General features: G+C 54.8%; 2 protein-coding genes across 8 annotated transcripts in view; one reads left to right on the top strand and one right to left on the bottom strand.

Annotated features, from left to right (window-relative positions):
• The window catches only part of CCDC13 (coiled-coil domain containing 13), a 34,353-nt gene extending 18,187 nt beyond the window's left edge, over positions 1 to 16,166 (top strand). For both annotated transcript variants that reach the window (XM_070776160.1, XM_070776161.1), the window contains exons 8-16: positions 735 to 893; positions 1,519 to 1,695; positions 2,857 to 3,063; positions 4,671 to 4,810; positions 5,295 to 5,378; positions 7,558 to 7,680; positions 11,403 to 11,557; positions 13,530 to 13,644; positions 14,212 to 16,166. In XM_070776160.1, coding sequence (XP_070632261.1) covers positions 735 to 893; positions 1,519 to 1,695; positions 2,857 to 3,063; positions 4,671 to 4,810; positions 5,295 to 5,378; positions 7,558 to 7,680; positions 11,403 to 11,557; positions 13,530 to 13,644; positions 14,212 to 14,371 — 1,320 coding nt within the window. In that variant the 3' untranslated portion in view covers positions 14,372 to 16,166. The remainder of the gene's footprint in view (positions 1 to 734; positions 894 to 1,518; positions 1,696 to 2,856; positions 3,064 to 4,670; positions 4,811 to 5,294; positions 5,379 to 7,557; positions 7,681 to 11,402; positions 11,558 to 13,529; positions 13,645 to 14,211) is intronic.
• Positions 1 to 16,878, bottom strand: part of LOC109576052 (atypical chemokine receptor 2-like) — a 99,172-nt gene that overhangs the window by 79,168 nt on the left and 3,126 nt on the right. For 5 of the 6 annotated variants that reach the window (XR_011562949.1, XR_011562945.1, XR_011562946.1 and 2 more), the window contains exons 2-4: positions 9,203 to 9,385; positions 7,979 to 8,065; positions 714 to 863 (exon numbers count right to left, since the gene is read on the bottom strand). The gene's annotated coding sequence lies outside the window, so the exon portion shown is untranslated. Of the gene's footprint in view, positions 1 to 713; positions 864 to 3,056; positions 4,214 to 7,978; positions 8,066 to 9,202; positions 9,386 to 16,878 lie in introns of those variants that run through there. The other variant, XR_011562950.1, reaches the window with a different exon arrangement.

Raw genomic sequence — 16,878 nt, 5'->3', positions numbered from 1 at the left:
ACTTCCACCTGCCCTATGCTGAGGGCTTCCGCCGTCATTTTGAGGCCATTTTGGGGTTTCTCAAAGTTGCCTAACCTAGAAATCATCTATAGCACCTGTTTAAAATGAAAATCCCAGTGTTCTTCCCCTGGAGTGGGCCCCAAGATTTGTCACCCCAAGAAACATCTTGGGGATTCCCAGGCTCAGACAAGTTGGGATTCTGAACTCTCCTAACATACAGGGTGTACTCATAGATCCCCTACCCTTAACAGACGAGGGACCTGAGATTCAGAGAAGTAATCTGTGCAGAATCACAGCCAGCGAGGCTCTGAGCTGGTCTCCCAGCTTCCCCACCCTGCCCTCCCTTGCAGCATCTCCTGCAGGAACCTGTGGCCTCCCGAGGAGCATCCCCAGGCTCAGGTGGCCTGTCTGTTAGCTATTTCTGGTGCTGAGACCTGCTGTCCTTTCCCTCCCAAGTTCCCGGGGCTCCACATCTGCTTCTCGGCCTCAGAGATAGGGTGATTTCTCTCATTTCCTTTGAAGTTTCTCTTTGCCAAGCAAAGCCTCTCTGGTGTCTTCCCTTGTTCTGCTCAGGATGCTGCCACAGACCCCTTCCACCCCTCTCCTAGGGGCCTCCACACCCATCTGGAACTGTGGTGTCATTTGTCCAGGGGGGTCATGCATACATCACATTGCAGGGCGGCCCCTCTGAGGGGTCGAGTCTCACTGCAGACCTGTTGTGGAACCACCTTCAGGTTAGAGAGCTTGAGAAACAGCTGGGACAGACCCGGAGCCGGTCCGAAGAAACAGCCAGTGAGCTGTCTGTCTATCCTGACTCAAGGAAGCTGTCAGCCCAGGAGAAAAATCTGCTGTGCATCCGCAACCTGGAGAGGGAAAAACAGGAAGGATGGGAGGTAAGTGTGCCCGGCAGGAGGTCAGGGGCATGTGGGGCCGGGAGACCACAGCCACGTCTGTGAAGACTCAGAGGCTCTGAGGTTTGGGGTCACCTCTGTGCATGCTCCTCATGCCCTGCTGGTCCACCCTGAGCAGCCTGACTGGTTCCTCACCCCGAGCCCATTTCATGAATATCAAGGTGGCCCCATTATGGCTGTTATGGAGATGCTGGGCCTGAAACTAGCTCTTGATGGGGTGAGACACTTCAGTTTGAACATTAGGCTTAGTGTTGTCCACCGAAGCATGGCTTTTCTCTTTTCACCACCCAGGCAGGGATTGAGGGTCCTCAGAAGACACACTGGGACTTCCCAGGTGGCTCAGTGGTAAAGAACCCACCCGCCAATGCAGGAGATGCAAGAGATGTGGGTTCCCTGGGTCAGGAAGATCCTCTGAAGGAGGAGATGACAACCCACTCTAGCATTCTTGCCTGGAGAATCTCATGGACAGAGGAGCCCAGTGGGCTACAGTCCATGGGGTCCCAACCCCTCTCTGCTCTGGCCTCATCAGTGAGTGGCAGTGAAGGCTCAGCTGTGACCAAGGGTCCCACTCAGCCCTGCAGCCTGTGACTGCCCCCTCTGATTACAGAAACTTGTGGCGGAGCGGGATGCCCTCCAGAGAGAGCTCGAAGAGCTGAAAAAGAAGTTTGAGGGCATGAGGTCCAGGAACAAGGTGCTGTCGAGTGAAGTGAAGACCCTCAGGAGTCAGATGGGGACCCTTGTGGAGAAGGGCCGGCATGACGATGAGCTCATCGATGCCCTCATGGTACAGTTACCTCTGGGGCCCCCGCCCCAACCAGAGACCTGTGACCCAGTCCCAGCCCCCAGAGTCCTCATGCACCCCAACATGCCACCTGCATAACCCGGGAGCTCGTTGCTCTGCTGGGCCCAGCCCCAAAGCCTGGCGCTGGGCACAGGAGCAGCATGGAGGCTGCTGGAGGGCCAGCAGAGGACCTGCTGTGAGAGGTTGATGCCGGCCATGAGCCACTGAGCCTGTGGACCCCAAAGGAGGAAGAAGAGGATGTAGTGGGGAGCAGATGCGGTTACACCCTGGGTTATTTTTCATGGAGAAATGGAAAGGATGACTGAGGGGAGCCAGTGCATATCCCCATCTGTGTGGTAGCAACAGCACACCCTTCTGGGCTCTTGGGGTGTGGTTTATGATGGTGAATCACCAGTCATGTCCAACTCTTTGCAACCCCATGGACGGTAGCCTGCCAGGCTCCTTTGTCCATGGGATTTCCCAGGCAAGAGTACTGGAATGGGTTGCCACTTCCTCTTCCAGGGAAGATAACCCTTGCTGCTGCTGCTAAGTTGATTCAGTCATGTCCGACTCTGTGCGACCCCATAGACGGCAGCCCATGAGGTTCCCCCATCCCTGGGATTCTCCAGGCAAGAACACTGGAGTGGGTTGCCATTTCCTTCTCCGATGCATGAAAGTGAAAAGTGAAAGTGAAGTCGCTCAGTCGTGTCCAACTCTTAGCGACCCCATGGACTGCAGCTTACCAAGCTCCTCCATCCATGGGATTTTCTAGGCAAGAGTACTGGAGTGGGGTGCCATTGCCTTCTCCGAAGATAACCCTTAGGAACACATAATCCAATTTCACAGCTAGGTAAGTCATCCAAGGCCACACAACTGAATTCAAACCAGACTTATCTGATCGTAAAATCTCCTTGGATGGGGCTCCCGGAAGCCTTTTGGATGTCCTTCTTAACCCTGATCTCAAGGAGAAGGGAGCTGAGGACAGGAAAACCTGGTTGAATACCCGCTGAGGGCAGGCAAAGTATTCTTCCTTCTCAAGGGAACACTAGCATCCCACTGTTAGGTTCCCGAGGAGCAGGGAAGGGGTGGGTTGCTGGTCTTCTCTTGTCCTTCTCTATCGAGAGTCGTGGCTCCCCTCGCCCACCCTCCCACCCGGCCCCACAGGACCAGCTGAAACAGCTCCAGGAGATTCTGGGCAGCCTGAGTCTGCAAGAGGAGAAGACGCGAGTGTCCCAGCACCGCCTAGACCAGCAGCTCAACAGCGAGGCTCAGCGAAGCAGCAGCCTGGTGGCCCAACTGCGGGCCATGGTGGCTGAGCGGGAGGCCAAGGTGCGGCAGCTGGAGCTGGAGATTGGGCAGCTCAGTGTGCAGGTGAGCGGGGCACTGGCTCAGCCTGCTGGCTCCCAAGTTGGGCAAGTCCACCCATTACCCAGAGAAGCCTCAGCCACTTCCTCTTCCCTCCACCTGTGTTCCCTTGGGCTGCACCATCTCCTACCTGGCCCTGCTTCGGCTCCCTGCTTCCATCTGGCTCCCCAGCCCATGCTGCACAAACCTTTCCTCTCTGAAGTACAGATCTGATTGTCTCCCTGCTCCTTGTAAAACCTGTCTGTGGCTCCCCATCACCCTCAACCTCACCTGGCCAAGGGTCCAGGCTCCTGCCAGCTTACCCTCTTCCTCCCCAGTTGTGGCCTTCATCCTCATGACCCAAGATGGTGGCCACAGTGCCAGCACTTTTATCCACATTCCAGGCAGCAGGATAGCAGAAGGGAAGCACACTCCTTCGTCCAGTCTGCAGGGCACCAGATGACTGGCTCCTGCTGCCATCCCTCCTGCATCTTCTCTTCACTGCCCACCGTCCACCACTCTAACCACGTGGATGCCACTGAGCTCCCCCATGGCCCCGCTTTCTCCCCACTCTGGGCCTGTGCACATACCCAAAGCACACACCTTCCCTGCCCTCCCCTCAGCTTTGACATCTTACTAGTCCAGAGCTCCTTCAGGAAGCTCTGGGGCTCCCAGTCTGTATTATAAGCCCCTCCTGGGTACTCTCCTAACTCCTGTGCATCCCCAAGCCAAACTTCTGTCACACAGTGTGATCATTTTCCTGTTTTCTCTCCCAAATTCTCCTTGAGGGGGCACCGACAGTGGTGCCTCAGTGCCTGGCCCAGGACCGAGCACACAGTAGTTAGCTGCTCAGTAAATGCCTGTCTAACGCGTGAGCTCCTGAGGATGTTTTGCCTTAGCAGAGGCCTGGAGGTCACAGTATCTCCACCTCACTGCTGTCCTGGCTCCAGGCACAGAAAAGAGACTGACCTTCACCTCAGAGGTCACACCGAGCAGTTGGGGGCCGAGCACTACCCCAGACAAAAGGGCACACATGGCAAGTTTCCTCGGGGTGGCCGGGCTTAGGGGACGTGCCAGGTTGTTCGGGGCTCACACCAACTGTCCCGCTGTTGATGGTGGCCAGACCTCCCGTTGGGGGTCCTCAAACGTTCCTCCTTCCACTGGCCCCACCAGCCATCTGAAAGAGGGAGGGATGGGGGAAGGTAGGGGCCTGAGAAGCCCAGCCTCCTGGCCAGGCTGCCAACCCTTGCTCTTGGCTTCAGGTGTTTGGAAGGTCTTCACATCTCTAGTTGAAAAAGGCCTGAAGTCACACCTGGTGTTCATCCCCGTGTGGGTGGGGCTGCCCGGAGAGGTGGACCTGCCCCCTCACCTCCCCTTGGGACCTGAATGTGGAACAGCTTCCTGGCCTGGTCACCCTCCTCTGGCTGTGAAGCTCCCTTTCTGAAGAGAGGCATTATGAGCTGTTATTATCATGCAAGCAGTGCCTTCACCCAACAGGCCTCGCTTTGCACTCCTGAAAAGAAGCCTCTTTCATATCCCCTGAAAGCCCCGAAATCAAGCCAAGGCCCCCTCCTGCCTTCTCCAGGCCTCTGAGCCAAGGCCCTGATGATGGAACCCACGTCTGTTCCCTGCAGTATCTTCGGAATAAAGGAGTAGACGAGGGCTCCAGTGGGCCCGAGGTCAGCCGGGCCTCCACCAAGCTCCCTGAGGACCCTGGCCTGACCAAGCCCCCAGCCTCAGCGGGCGATCATGCTGGCAGGCTTGGATCTTCTCGGTAAGAAAAAATGGGGTGGGGCGCTGGGTTGGGAAGTGCATCTTCATTATTCAGAAGAAAGGGCGGGAAGCCCCGGATGCAATTTTACAATGTCTGTGGTGTTGTCTTTCTGATACATGGGCCTCCCCTTCCGTCAGCCTCGCATCTGTATGAAGGGGCCAGTGAGTTCCAGATACCATTACTTCAAGAGCGTTTGGCTGCAGCTGTCTGTAAAATTGGTTCCCAGCTGGCCTCAATTCTCACCCGCTTCTAGGATTCTCAAACAGACCCGTGTTGGACCCTTGGAGGCTCTGATGTCCCCTGGCTCTGTCTTGTTTTTAAGCAAGCTAGAGTTCTGGAAAGGAGGGCGGCAAATCCACAGGGTGGCTCTAGGGGCCAGCACTGCCCCCTCCTCCACTCCCAGGTCCCTGCTGGCCCCTGCTCCCCTCACAGCTGGGCCCAGCCTGCCTGCCCGTGGTGATGAGCCCATTCTGTCTTTGCACAGCTCCGTGACCAGCCTGGGCCACACACTGGTGGAATCTTCTCTCACATGGCCTTCGCTGCCCAGTCCTCATGGGGCCTCACCCAGGTAGGAACCCAGCCCTCTCAGCACCATGCCTTCACAGGACTTCCCATCCTTGATTACTTAGCCAGTGTTACCATCCCATTACAAGGATGGGAAACTGAGGCCAGGCCACGTCTGGGGACTCATCCCAGTTTCCATAGGGACATAGAGGGTCAGGGAGGTCCAGGGCCTTATCTAAGGTGAAAGGGCAAGTGGCTTCACAATAGGAGTCCTGGCCTAGTGTTCCTTCTGCTACAGAGTTCACACCAGGAACCTTCCAGGGCCTAGGGCCCAGAACCTTCCCTTGCCTCCTCTTGCCCATTGAGAGTCCGTCTCTAGGGGGGAGAATTTCACATCACACGGTTCCCACTTGAAGCCACTGATATCCCCTCAGCTCTCTGGCCCGCTCTTTGTTGATAGAATCAAGCCATAGCACTCCAATGGGCCCTTTGTCCTTCCTGCCAGCTCACAAACAAAGGGCTGCTTTGTCCTTCCTCACTTGTCCTGTGTACTGTCCACTGGAGCCGTGCTCCTGCTGTCAGCTCCTGCCCCCACTCCTTGGGCAGGTCAGCTCAGGTTCTGCTTGAGGCCTCTCAAGGGCCTCTGTCTCACGCTCACCTTGCTGTGTGGCTGTCGGCAAATCCTGGGGGCTGTCCCCCAGGAAGTGTCTGGGGGTGGTGCTTCTGGCTTGACATCTGGTGGCACAGGCACCATGGGCTGAGGGCAGCCCTGCAGATGCCCCCTCCATCAGCCTGGGGCCACAAGGGCATGGGGGAGAGGGGTCTGACTCAGAGCCTCAAGGGCCCCTGTCACACTCTCCTCACAGCACAGGGAGAACAGAGGCTCTGTCGCTCTGAGGCGGTTATCACAGTAGTGAGAGCAGGAGGATAGACAAGATGACCCCAAGGTCCCTGCCAGGCTTATGCAGCCATGACCTCTGCACTCCAAAGGGCTGCAGAAGCCAATGTGCCCCGGGCTGGCCAGACTGCTGGTTCTTAAGCTTGTGTCTTCCACAAGACACATATTTACCAAAGCCAACCACATGTGAGTCCTGCCTTCACGGAGCTCACAGTTCCCTCCCATCAGGGACAAGACAGATGTTCAGCAAGTAGGAGTGATCCCAGAGAGCGTGTCTGTCAGGGCTAGCGTGCTGGCTCAGATGCGGTGCCTGGGAGGCAGGTGGAGTGAGGGGATAACACCTTCCCCCAACATGTGAGATCACAGAGGCGACTAGAGTAGGTTTTCCTAACTCACTGTGCACACGAATCAGCTGAGGATCTGCCAGGTTAGAGCAGGTTCTGACTCTGCAGGTAGGATCCTGCAGGAAATGGGATCCTGCATTTCCAGCAAGCTCGATGATTCAGAGACCACATGGAGCGGCAAAGCCTTAGAGTATACTTAGGAACCAGAACAGAGGGGAGCCTGCGGTCCTCAGAACCCATGGGGGAGCCAGTCAGCTTCTGGGCTCCTGGCCCCAGCCCAGCCCTCCTCAGGTCCTGGGGTTCTGGAAGAGCAAGTCAGCTTCACCAGGGTCTCCCTAGGAAGGGTGAGGGCAAAGGAGAGAGCAGCTTGGCACTGTACAAGCACTCCGGGGGTGGGGGCGTGCAGAGCTCCCCTTTGGTCCCAACCCCAGCCAGCAGGTAAGGCCCAGTGGTAAGAAGGGAACCAGAGATGGGCTGGATCAGGGCTGGAGAAAACTGACTAAATTACAAAGCAGGAGTCCAGGGCCCAGGAAAGAGGACTGGGCTGAGGGTCATGCCAGGAAATACAGGAGGGCCAGGACAGGCTGACGGGGAGACAGGAGGGGCTGGGCCCAGCTTGCACTGAAAAGGGCGGCCAGGTCCCACACCTCACGGGTTCCCAGGGTAGGACCACCAGGTGCCCAAGAGTCAGCTTCCAAGGCAACCATACTGATTCCAGGCCCCTACAGGGACTGGGTGGACAGAGGTACTGATGAAACTCTAGTCCTGGTGGGGAATGGCTTTGGAGCCAGCTAAGTGAGGTCGAGAGATTTCAGCAGAGCCAGGAATGGAGGCCTGAGAAGAAGCCAGCGGAAGAGGCCAGAAGGGACTGGACTGTCTTCCTTCTCTCTGGTTCCCTTTGAGGACCCGTGAATGTCCTTCCAGTCCCTCCCACCCTCACACGGATAAGCATCTCTTCAGGTAACCCTTAACTGACCTCTGCCCCCAACCCTGGTCCCCAGGTTCTTGGACTCCCCTGAACAAAAAGGCTGGCAGACACAGGTGACGGAGTTCAAGGCCCTCTGGCAGGCTGCCGAGGTGGAGCGCGACCGGCTCACGGAGTTTGTCACCGTCCTACAGAAACGGTAACGCCTGGAGCCAGGGACACACTCTCGTGGGCCCAGGCGGGCTGGTGGTAGGCAGCCTGACCCAGGGGCATCCCTCTTGGACAGAGGCCAGGCCGTGTCCGTGCCTGGGTCCACCCCACTGGTGAGCTTGGTTCCCACCGTGTTGGTCCCGGGCCTTCCCAGCCACATCTCATGTGCCCCCCGAGTGCCCCTCAGTCTCGGGGCCCCGTCATCACACTTGTGTTCTGCCGTGGCCGTGAGGTGGGAGTCTCAAGGAAGGGACTCTGAAGTAGGTAAATCAGTCAAGTCAACTCACCAGTAAGAAAGATCTAGGATGAGCACAGCACTGCACTCCGTGTCTCTGCGGGCTGCGGTGGGAAGAAGTTCCACGCGAGACTGAGGCCTGAAATAACAAAGAGGAAAAGGGTCACCGAGAGATGGGAGCTGGGGCTTTCCTGGTTGGGGGAGGGAAGCGTGTGGCCTGAGGCAGTGGACCGGGGGTTTGGTTTCCTCTAAGGGGTTGTTGACAGATTTCTATTCGGATAAACCAGTGTTCCTCTCTCAAGTGATACTTTTGGCAAGAACTGTGGCTGCCCAGGCCAACACATGGCCCAACCATGTGACATCCACACTGAAAAATATAAAGGATACCGCTGATTATCTCCCTGAACAGGCCATGTCACATGTCAGTTAGGGCTCTTTGGTGACAACAGAAACCAATTCTGGCCTCCCTTTCCTTCAAGGGAAAGGAGAGCGGGAAAGTGCTGGCCGTCTCCAATGTGCAGGGCAGAAGAGGAGCCCAAGAAGGTCCAGGGATATTGGTAGCAGGAACCCTGGAGTAGTCTCTCCTGGGCCATGAGAATGATGCCCAGTGGATTTCAGTTCTTATGCCAGTGGGTCCTGGGAGAGAAGGTCTAGCTGGCCTGGGTGGCTCACATGTCAACCCTGGACAAAGGCCAGACACCCTTACTGGAAGGACCTCCAGATGCTCACATAATGGAGGAACGCTGGGACTTTCCTGGTGGCCCAGTGGTTAAAGCTCCGTGTTTCCACTGCAGGGTGCATGGGTTTGATCCCTGGTGAGGGAACTAAGATCCTGCATGCCACACACTGCAGCCAAAAAAAAAATAAATAAATAAATTAAGTGGAGGAGGGGCAAACTGCCAAAGGAAAAGATGGAGTAAGTCACCAAAGGAGCTGAGGTGCTGGGATGGCAACTGCCTAAGCAGTGAGGGGTAATCAGCTTTATTTTCTTTTCAGTAGTATGTACACAGAGAGGGTAGGAATTTCAGACATGCTCAAGCAAATAAGAAAAAGTAACATAAATTCTTTTTCTGTCACTGAAATATAATGGCTAGCACAAGCCTCCAGCCTACCCAAGGGAAGAAACATACTCGGTTATGGCTTTCTTTGCCATTTTCTTTGAGCTGCACCTGAGTCTGGGGCAGTGCGGTGTGAAGCAAGCTGACTCGGTTATCTACTGCTGCCTAACAAACCGTCCCAGACCTAGTGGCCTCAAATATGACTGATTTTTTCTTACCCTTCTGTGGGCAGCCTAGGTAATCCTGCTTCACATGATGCCAGCGGGATCACGCACATGCTCCATTCAGCTAGCTCGGTAGGGGCGCCTCTGTTGTGTACGTCGCCTCTCTCTCCATGTAGCGCCTTATCTTCCAGGGCCTCTCCATGCAGGGCTGGGGTGAGGGTGGGGCAGGCAAGAGACCTAGGGTACAACATTCAAAAGACACTCTCAGAGTCACACGTGTGTGATTCTCTCTTAGCTGATACCCAGACCTTCTGGGAACTGAATTTTACATTTTATTTTCATGACTTTTTATTTGAATGGCTACATGTGGACACGAGGCTGCAGCCACTGTGTTGAGCAGCACAACTCCATCATATTCTACCATATCCCATGGTGTGAATATGTTACCTTTGGTCTTTCCCCTGTTGATGCACCTTTAGGTTGTGTTAGTCATTTGCTTTAGCAAATACAGTTTCAAGGAACATTCAAAGTAACAAGGAACATTGAAACTAACATTGTTAGTTTCAAGGAACTAACGCAACACTAACAGGTTGTGTTAGTAGCTGTATACTGTGTTGGCATACAGTTCTGTGTTGGTAGTTGTATTCTGTTCAAAATTGTTAGCATTCTGCTCCTTCTTGAAGGAAGGGAAGAAGAACACCGGGAAGGTGGGATGGTGGGAAGAACGCTTCCTCCATCACTGTTCTTACATCTCCAGGTTCCCACTCTGATTTGCATGGGTCTATGTGTGTATGTGATCCTTTGCTGGGGTGAAACCTCAAAGAGTCCTTTGGTATCACAAAAGTCTGAAATGCCACACGTCACCATAAGAAGGACCATAGCCTCAAACTCAGTGAGAAAATAATCAGATCCTTTGGTGAAATAACCAAATAACAAGGACTTGAAGGCCCATAAATTCATGACAAGTATATAGAAAATAATAAATAATCATAATAACAAACAGAAAGCAATCACTAACCCCAAGCAAAACAAGCAAATAAGAAAGAAAATGTCCAGAATTCTTCGGTAGTCTAGTGGTCGGGACTTGGAGCGCTTCCACTGCAGAGGGCCCCGGTTCAATCTGTGGTTGGGGAACTAAGATCCCACATGCTGTGTGACATGGCCAAAAAAAAAAAAAGTAATCATGAGTATACTGCCTCTTGAGTGTCCTAATGTAACCCCCTGTGGTAGACAGGATTTTGTTCCCTGTGTCCTTCCATCCCCACTCTTGTGCCTGTGAATACTTTATGTTATATGGCAAAAGAGACTTTGCAGATGTAATAATCATCATGGACCCTGAAACAGGGAGATTATCCTGGATTACCCAATCTAATCACTTGAACCCTTAAAAGCAGAGAAATTTCTCCATGTGGGGTCAGTCAGAGAGGTGCTACAGAAAAAGTCAGAGACAGTATGAAAAGGGTACCCGGCTGGCTTTGCAGATGGAGAGGGCCCAGTAGTCTCTAAAAGTTGAAAGTCACCCAGCCAACAAACCAACAGGAAACAGGGATTTTAGTCCTTCAACTGGAACTGAAGCCTTCCAACAACGTGGACAAGCCTAGAAGCAGATTCTCTCCTAGAAACTCCAGGTAAGAGCCCAGTTCAGCCAACACCTTGATTTTGGCTTATAAAACCTGGAGCAGAGAAACCAACAGGACCTGCTAAACTTCTGACTTACAGAACCATGGGGTGATAAATCTGCATTGTTTTAAGCTAAGTCTGTGGTAATTTGTTACAGCAGCAATAGAAAACAAATACGCTACCTAACATTCATTCAGCCCCCAATAAGGGTAATATAACTACATTGGGAAGTGGTGAGGTGATTCTGTTTGGTGAGGAGAAAGTACCAAAATAAAACTAAAATCTCATGTTGCATAAGATATACTCATAAGATTATATTTAAGCCTTAAAAAATAGCAGCATAAGCATCTGTAGAAATATGGCAGTAGTGAAAGGAACAGCTAAAAGCGGTATAAGTGGTTGCTTCTAGAGAGCAGGAATTGGGAGTGAGTAGGGGTGGGAAGAGGCTGCATTTTTTTTTTTTCATTTTAAGGCTTAGAGAGAACTATATGGTTTTTAAATGCACATATCTATGTTACTGCAATAAAAATAAGGAAGAACGGAGCCTGTGCCCACTGGTGTAAGACGTGCCCAGCTCTCTGAGAGTCTGAGCAGGTGCCAGGGAGTATGGTGGCCCCTGTTCTCTCATCACCAGGGTGGAGGAGAGGAACAGCAAGCTTCTGGAGTCAGAGAGGAGGCTGCAGGAAGAGCGGCATCGCGCCGTGGTGCTGGAGCAGCACCTGGAGAAGATGCGCCTGGAGCCGGGCAGGATGTCAGCCTCTCAGAGAGCAGCCCCCAGGAGCAAAACAGGTAGGGCTGGGGGTGGGGCCGGCCCAGGGCCATGTGGGCTGACGGTGCTCTGGGGCTCCTGGTTCTGACTGGGGGCTGGGGGAGAGCACACACAGCAGCAGAGGCAGGCTGAGCTCCACCCTGGTGGAGGGGCTACTGCCTGGCTCTACCCTCTGTCCTGAGCCCCTTAGCTTCCAAGGGCAGGACCCTAAGGTTCCACAAGTCACTTCTGCTTTCATCCCATTGGCCAGATCCTAGTCACATGACCACACCAGCTGCAGAGGGCAGTTTAGGTGTCCTAAACTAAAAGTTCAGTTCTATGGCTCTAACCCAGTGGTTCTTAAGGTACAGTCTCTGGACCGCAAGTGGCAGCATCTCGTGGGGGCAGTGGGGGTGCGAGATGCCAGAGCCAGAAGCCATTTCTGGGGAGGGAGAATCTTCAGTGAGGAGATGATGGGTCTGCCTCTCTCTGATAGCTCTATCCCAACCCCTCTGGGTTCTGGCGTGGACGGTTGTCCCCACTTCCCTGCCTCTCAACACCCCAGTACCCCTCCCCCAGCCAAGGACACTTAGATCTTTTCTCCCAGGGCAGGTGAGATCAGAACACTGTAGGATGTGCCAGAAGTAGGGCACGGAGAAGGAGTAAAGCCCTTTTCCCTCCAGCAGAGCCAAGACTCCATGAGCCTTCCAGGAGCTGCTGAGAGTACAGGCTGGGGAAGGAGTACAGGGCTTAGCTCTGCTGAGCTCTCAGAACAGGTTCCTCAGGGATACAGTGTCTCCAGACCTTGGACTTACCTCCTTGGCCGAGCCTCCAACTAGGGAGGGCTAAGCCACAGTAAGAAAAACTACTCTGGCACTGCCTGGACAAGGAAGGGGCAACTGCCTGGAGAGAAAGTGACCACGTGGCTTCTGTGCATGCTGCTTGTGACCTGGGAAATGCAGCACCCCTCTGGGGGGCACAGCACACCCCTGCACCTATACAATAGGAAGCCTGATTGTGAAATGAGGTCCCTTGTGGCAGTTCCATGCCAGTGGGGAAGAGAACCATAAACAAACCAGCAAAGGATGGTAGGTCAGATAGAGGCAGGTGCTGTGGCTCATAGAAGAGGAAGGGGACAGGAGGTACGGAGAGCAGCTGATTTCTGTGGAGCAGTCACCCTAACTGATGAGCTGACATCTGAGCAAAGACAGCAGAAGGGGGTGGGGATGTGGCATAGATACCAGCGGGAAGAACAAGTGCAAAGGCCCTGAGGTGGGTACATGGCTGGGGGCTTGGAGGCAGTGAGACTGGAGCATGGGGAGGGGAATATGAAGTGAGGTAGGGAAGTCATGAAGTGCTGAGGTGGTGGTTCCATCACACAGGCCTTGAGGGCCAGACGTGCATCCACTGTGGCCTCACAGAGCTCTGGAGGCAAGAACTATTCTCCTCATGAAACAGGTGAGGAGACCAGCTCAGAGAAGTTGACGGTTTACCTGGGGCCACACAGCAGGAGGTAAAAGCCAGGGCTGCTGATGTCAGGTGACTTACCCTGCACCAGGCCGCCCCTGAGGTCTTATTCAGCACAGAGGTTTTCTGATGCTGTGATAGTACTGGAGTTCCCCACTGGGTGGGCTCTGATTTCTTTTTCTGAGCACTCTTTGTCCCCTGGACTCAGCCACCCTGGATCCCCTATACGTAAGGATAGAGCTGGAGGTGAGGGGCCAATGGTAAGAGAGCATCAGGTCCATGACCTAGACTCAGACCCAGCCTGCAGGCCAGACCTCAGGCCCAGCTGACTTCCAGAAACTTGTAAAATGCAAATATGGAAACATTAACAAGAGGAGCCATCTCAGTACAAAGCAGGGCCTGGAGGGAGGCAGCCTATACCCTGAAGGAGGTATAATGTTTCACAAAGTGGAAAAGCAGGAAGTGGACAGTTCGGGGTTGGGCAGGGGGAGGTGCTAACACAGAGCCATGGCCGGATCACAGAAAGTAGCCACTGCTGCCCCACAGGTCTGCCTGCCTCTAACACCAGGCACCACCCGAGCGAAAGTGAGAGGAAGGACCCATCTTCCGCCCAGCTCTCCAGTGTGCCCATGGAATCCCAGATGGAGGAGCTGACCACCAGGTGCTCCCTGCCCCTTTTTCTGAAAAGGGTGATGTTGCATGGGTGGAGGTGCCCTGACAGGCAGAGGGATCACATCGCTCCCCTCGTGACTTCTATTTGCCCAGAAGGCTGGTCCCGCAGGGTCCTGGGTTCTAAGCCTGCCATTCAGTGGCCGGCCATCAGGGGGCAGAGAGACCCAACCATGACTAAAGATCTCATGGTCCCAAGAAAAGCTTTATCATGTGTGGGTTACTGAACCCACTTTGCTCATTCACTTAAACTTTTTAAGGTCAAATGCAGTGGTGGGAAAGGAAGAAAGGGGAACCTCTATAAATTAGTACTCATGCCTTGAGGCAGTCAACATTTTGGAGAACTACCAGACACTAGGCCCAGCAGCTGTGAGTGGGCCCAGAGAGGAATCCCAGATGGTATTATTCCCCGAGGGTCCCTGAGAGGAGGGGACTGGTCAGAGAGTACCCTGAGTGTGAAGAGCAGCTATGCCGGCAGCCCCACGGCCCTTCGCAAACATGCACACGTGCTCACACGTGCCAGCTCAGTCATGCTGAGCCCTCTCTCTGTGTGGTCCAGGCTGGCCATCCAGGTGGAGGAGAATGAAATGCTGAAGGCTGCCCTAGGCAACGCCCTGCAGGGAAAGGAGGAGGACTTCCGAATGTACCATGAGACCCTGGACCAGGTGAAAGGGGTTTTCCTGCAGGCCCTGCGGCAGCAGAAAGCAGACAAGCACTAGGAGGGCAGCCCCGTCAGCCTGGCTGGACAGGGCAGCCTTAGGCCTTGAGAGGACGAGGCTCCATCTGAGGACTCCATCTGCTCCTGGAAGCCAACCTGAAACAGCCAGCTGGGCCCTTGCTCCCAGAAGAGGCGCTTCAAAGGTGACCAGAGCCAATATCCCATGGCAGGAGGGCAATATCCCCGGGCATGCTTAGCCACAGCAGGGAAGGAGACCGACACCCTGTCAGCATCAGCAAGAGCTCTGGGATGAGACGCCAGCTGTGGACGAACAGATGCAGTCCCTTGGGCAGGTGCTCACTGCCCCGTCCCCTGCAGGGGACCCTGCAGGCCCACAGGGCTCCACACGTGCAGGAGCATGCAGAGGGCTCTGGGCTGGGAGCAGCCCCCAGCCACCCAGCCACACTCCATCCCCCTCACTAGAGCATCCTCACAGCCCTAGGCCAATTCTACACCATGGCCCCATCTTGGGCATTCCTCCCTCTGCAGACTCGGGGGGCACTATGGTCCTAGCCATCTTGCCAACCCACACCTTAGGGCTCTTCCTTAGATTCAGACCCTTAGGTTTGTAATAATAATGATTATTTTCACGATCATTGCAGATCCCAGTGAGTGGGCATCTACTGTGTAAACCTGACCCCCATCAAGATCTCCAATAACCCAGGTGGTTGTCACCCTATTCTACAGATGGAGAAACTGAGGCTCATGGAAAGACACAGAACTAATATTTAACCCTGGCCTGTAGGCCTCCAAAAGCCGGGGCCTCCAGTTGAGCAGATTACCCAGGGTGGGCATGCTACTCACTACTGGGCAGCTCTGCCCCCCACCAGCTATTCCAAGAGGCACCTCTTTTTGCTGGTGGGCACTGGCGGCAGAGGGCAGAGGCAAGGCCAGCAAGAGGATTTTGAGGCAGTGGGTCCAGGCAAAGGAAGAGTGTACCTCCTTCCCCACGGCACAGGGCTGAGCTGGGAGGGCTGCTGCAGGAGAGCTCCAGGCCCCTCGGTGACAACCACAGGGTCACCCCCTCCACTACTGTCATGGGGAGGGGTGGCTCCATGGAGGGTAGCCACATCTCTGCTCACATGGGCCTACACAAAGACACAGACACACACAAATCCCGAGACTTGGGAGCATGAATCATATGTATACACATGTGCCAAAAGACGGTGCTGACTCCACGCTCACGGGTCCTGCCTGGCCCTTTCCCTTCAAGTAGCATCAGAGAAAAACTTCCTGCCCAGGAAACCTGAGGGGCCCTTCATCCTGATTGCCTTCACTACACTTGCTGAGGTCTCTAGACCTGTCACCCCATCCAGGGTCGGCTCCAAGTAGGGGGCCAGCATGGACTCCCTCCTCAGCCCCATCCCTGAAGAAGAGCTCCAACAGGCAGGGTCCAGGAAGCTGTGGATGACTTTCCCTGAGGAGGGGGTTTTCACAGTATGTATGCCGCCTATGTGAGTCACTGCACAAGTAACACAAGTGACTGGTCTTCTCTAGCAGGAAGGTACCGCTGCTGCTGCTGCTAAGTCGCTTCGGTCGTGTCTGACTCTGTGCGACCCCATAGACGGCAGCCCACCAGGCTCTCCCATCCCTGGGATTCTCCAGGCAAGAACACTGGAGTGGGTTGCCATTTTATCTACCTCTAAACACACACACATACACGGAGGGGCCAGCTTAGAGGTCTGCTCCACTCCCCCAGCAGAATCCCTCTTCAGGACTCACTGAATTAAAAGGTGCCAAGTGCTGGCACAGTGGATGGCACACAGTAAGCACTCAATAAATCTCAGCCCTCAGTATCTCCTCTATTAGTTCCACAAATACTTGTCGAGCAGCTCCACTGCCCCAGGTAAGGGGGCGCCGGGCAAGGTAGACTCGGCCCCTGAGATCCTAGAAGCCCCAGACCAGCTGGGGAGACAGATTCCCAGGCCACCATGTACCCAGCCAGCTGGCCATCAAGTAGTCACTGCATGCCAACAGCATGCCAGCCTGTCCAGGCCTGTTAAGGACCCAGAGGTGAGCCTGACTTGTTGCTGCTGCTTTTAGAGAGCTGCTGGTCTGGTCAAAGAGGTGTGGGAAATGGAGGGCCCTGATGGGGCAGGAAGAGGTGGGGTGGGATTGGGGGAGACAGAGACAGAAAACTGCACCTCAGAGCCTCCCACCATCCCTCTGGCTTCCAGGCTCATTGGCCAGGTCTGAGTGGGGCGGGGGCCATCCTTCTACTCTCCCTGAGGTATGGATGGGAGAGGGTGGAAGGGGAAGGCCCAGGAGAAGAAAGTGTTGTCAAAAGGGACAAGGACGGGGCCCTGAAGGATCTAACCCAGGTGGGCCGGGTGGGGAGTGGGACAACCTAGTCTGTCCAGGTGAGTGCCCTTGGCCCCTCCTGAGCAGCAGTGCCTGTCCCTGAGGACCTCCCCCGCCCTCAGGCAGGTGGGTAGCCGGTGGGCTGGACTTTTCTCCCGATGGGAACACTGAAGTCCCTGCCCAGAGCCACACGGTGATGGGAATAGG

Source organism: Bos indicus, chromosome 22 (assembly GCF_029378745.1).
Source record: "Bos indicus isolate NIAB-ARS_2022 breed Sahiwal x Tharparkar chromosome 22, NIAB-ARS_B.indTharparkar_mat_pri_1.0, whole genome shotgun sequence".
Lineage (NCBI taxonomy): Eukaryota > Metazoa > Chordata > Mammalia > Artiodactyla > Bovidae > Bos > Bos indicus.
Note: the sequence above shows the minus strand (reverse complement) of the source record. Positions and strands in the feature narration are given on the sequence as shown.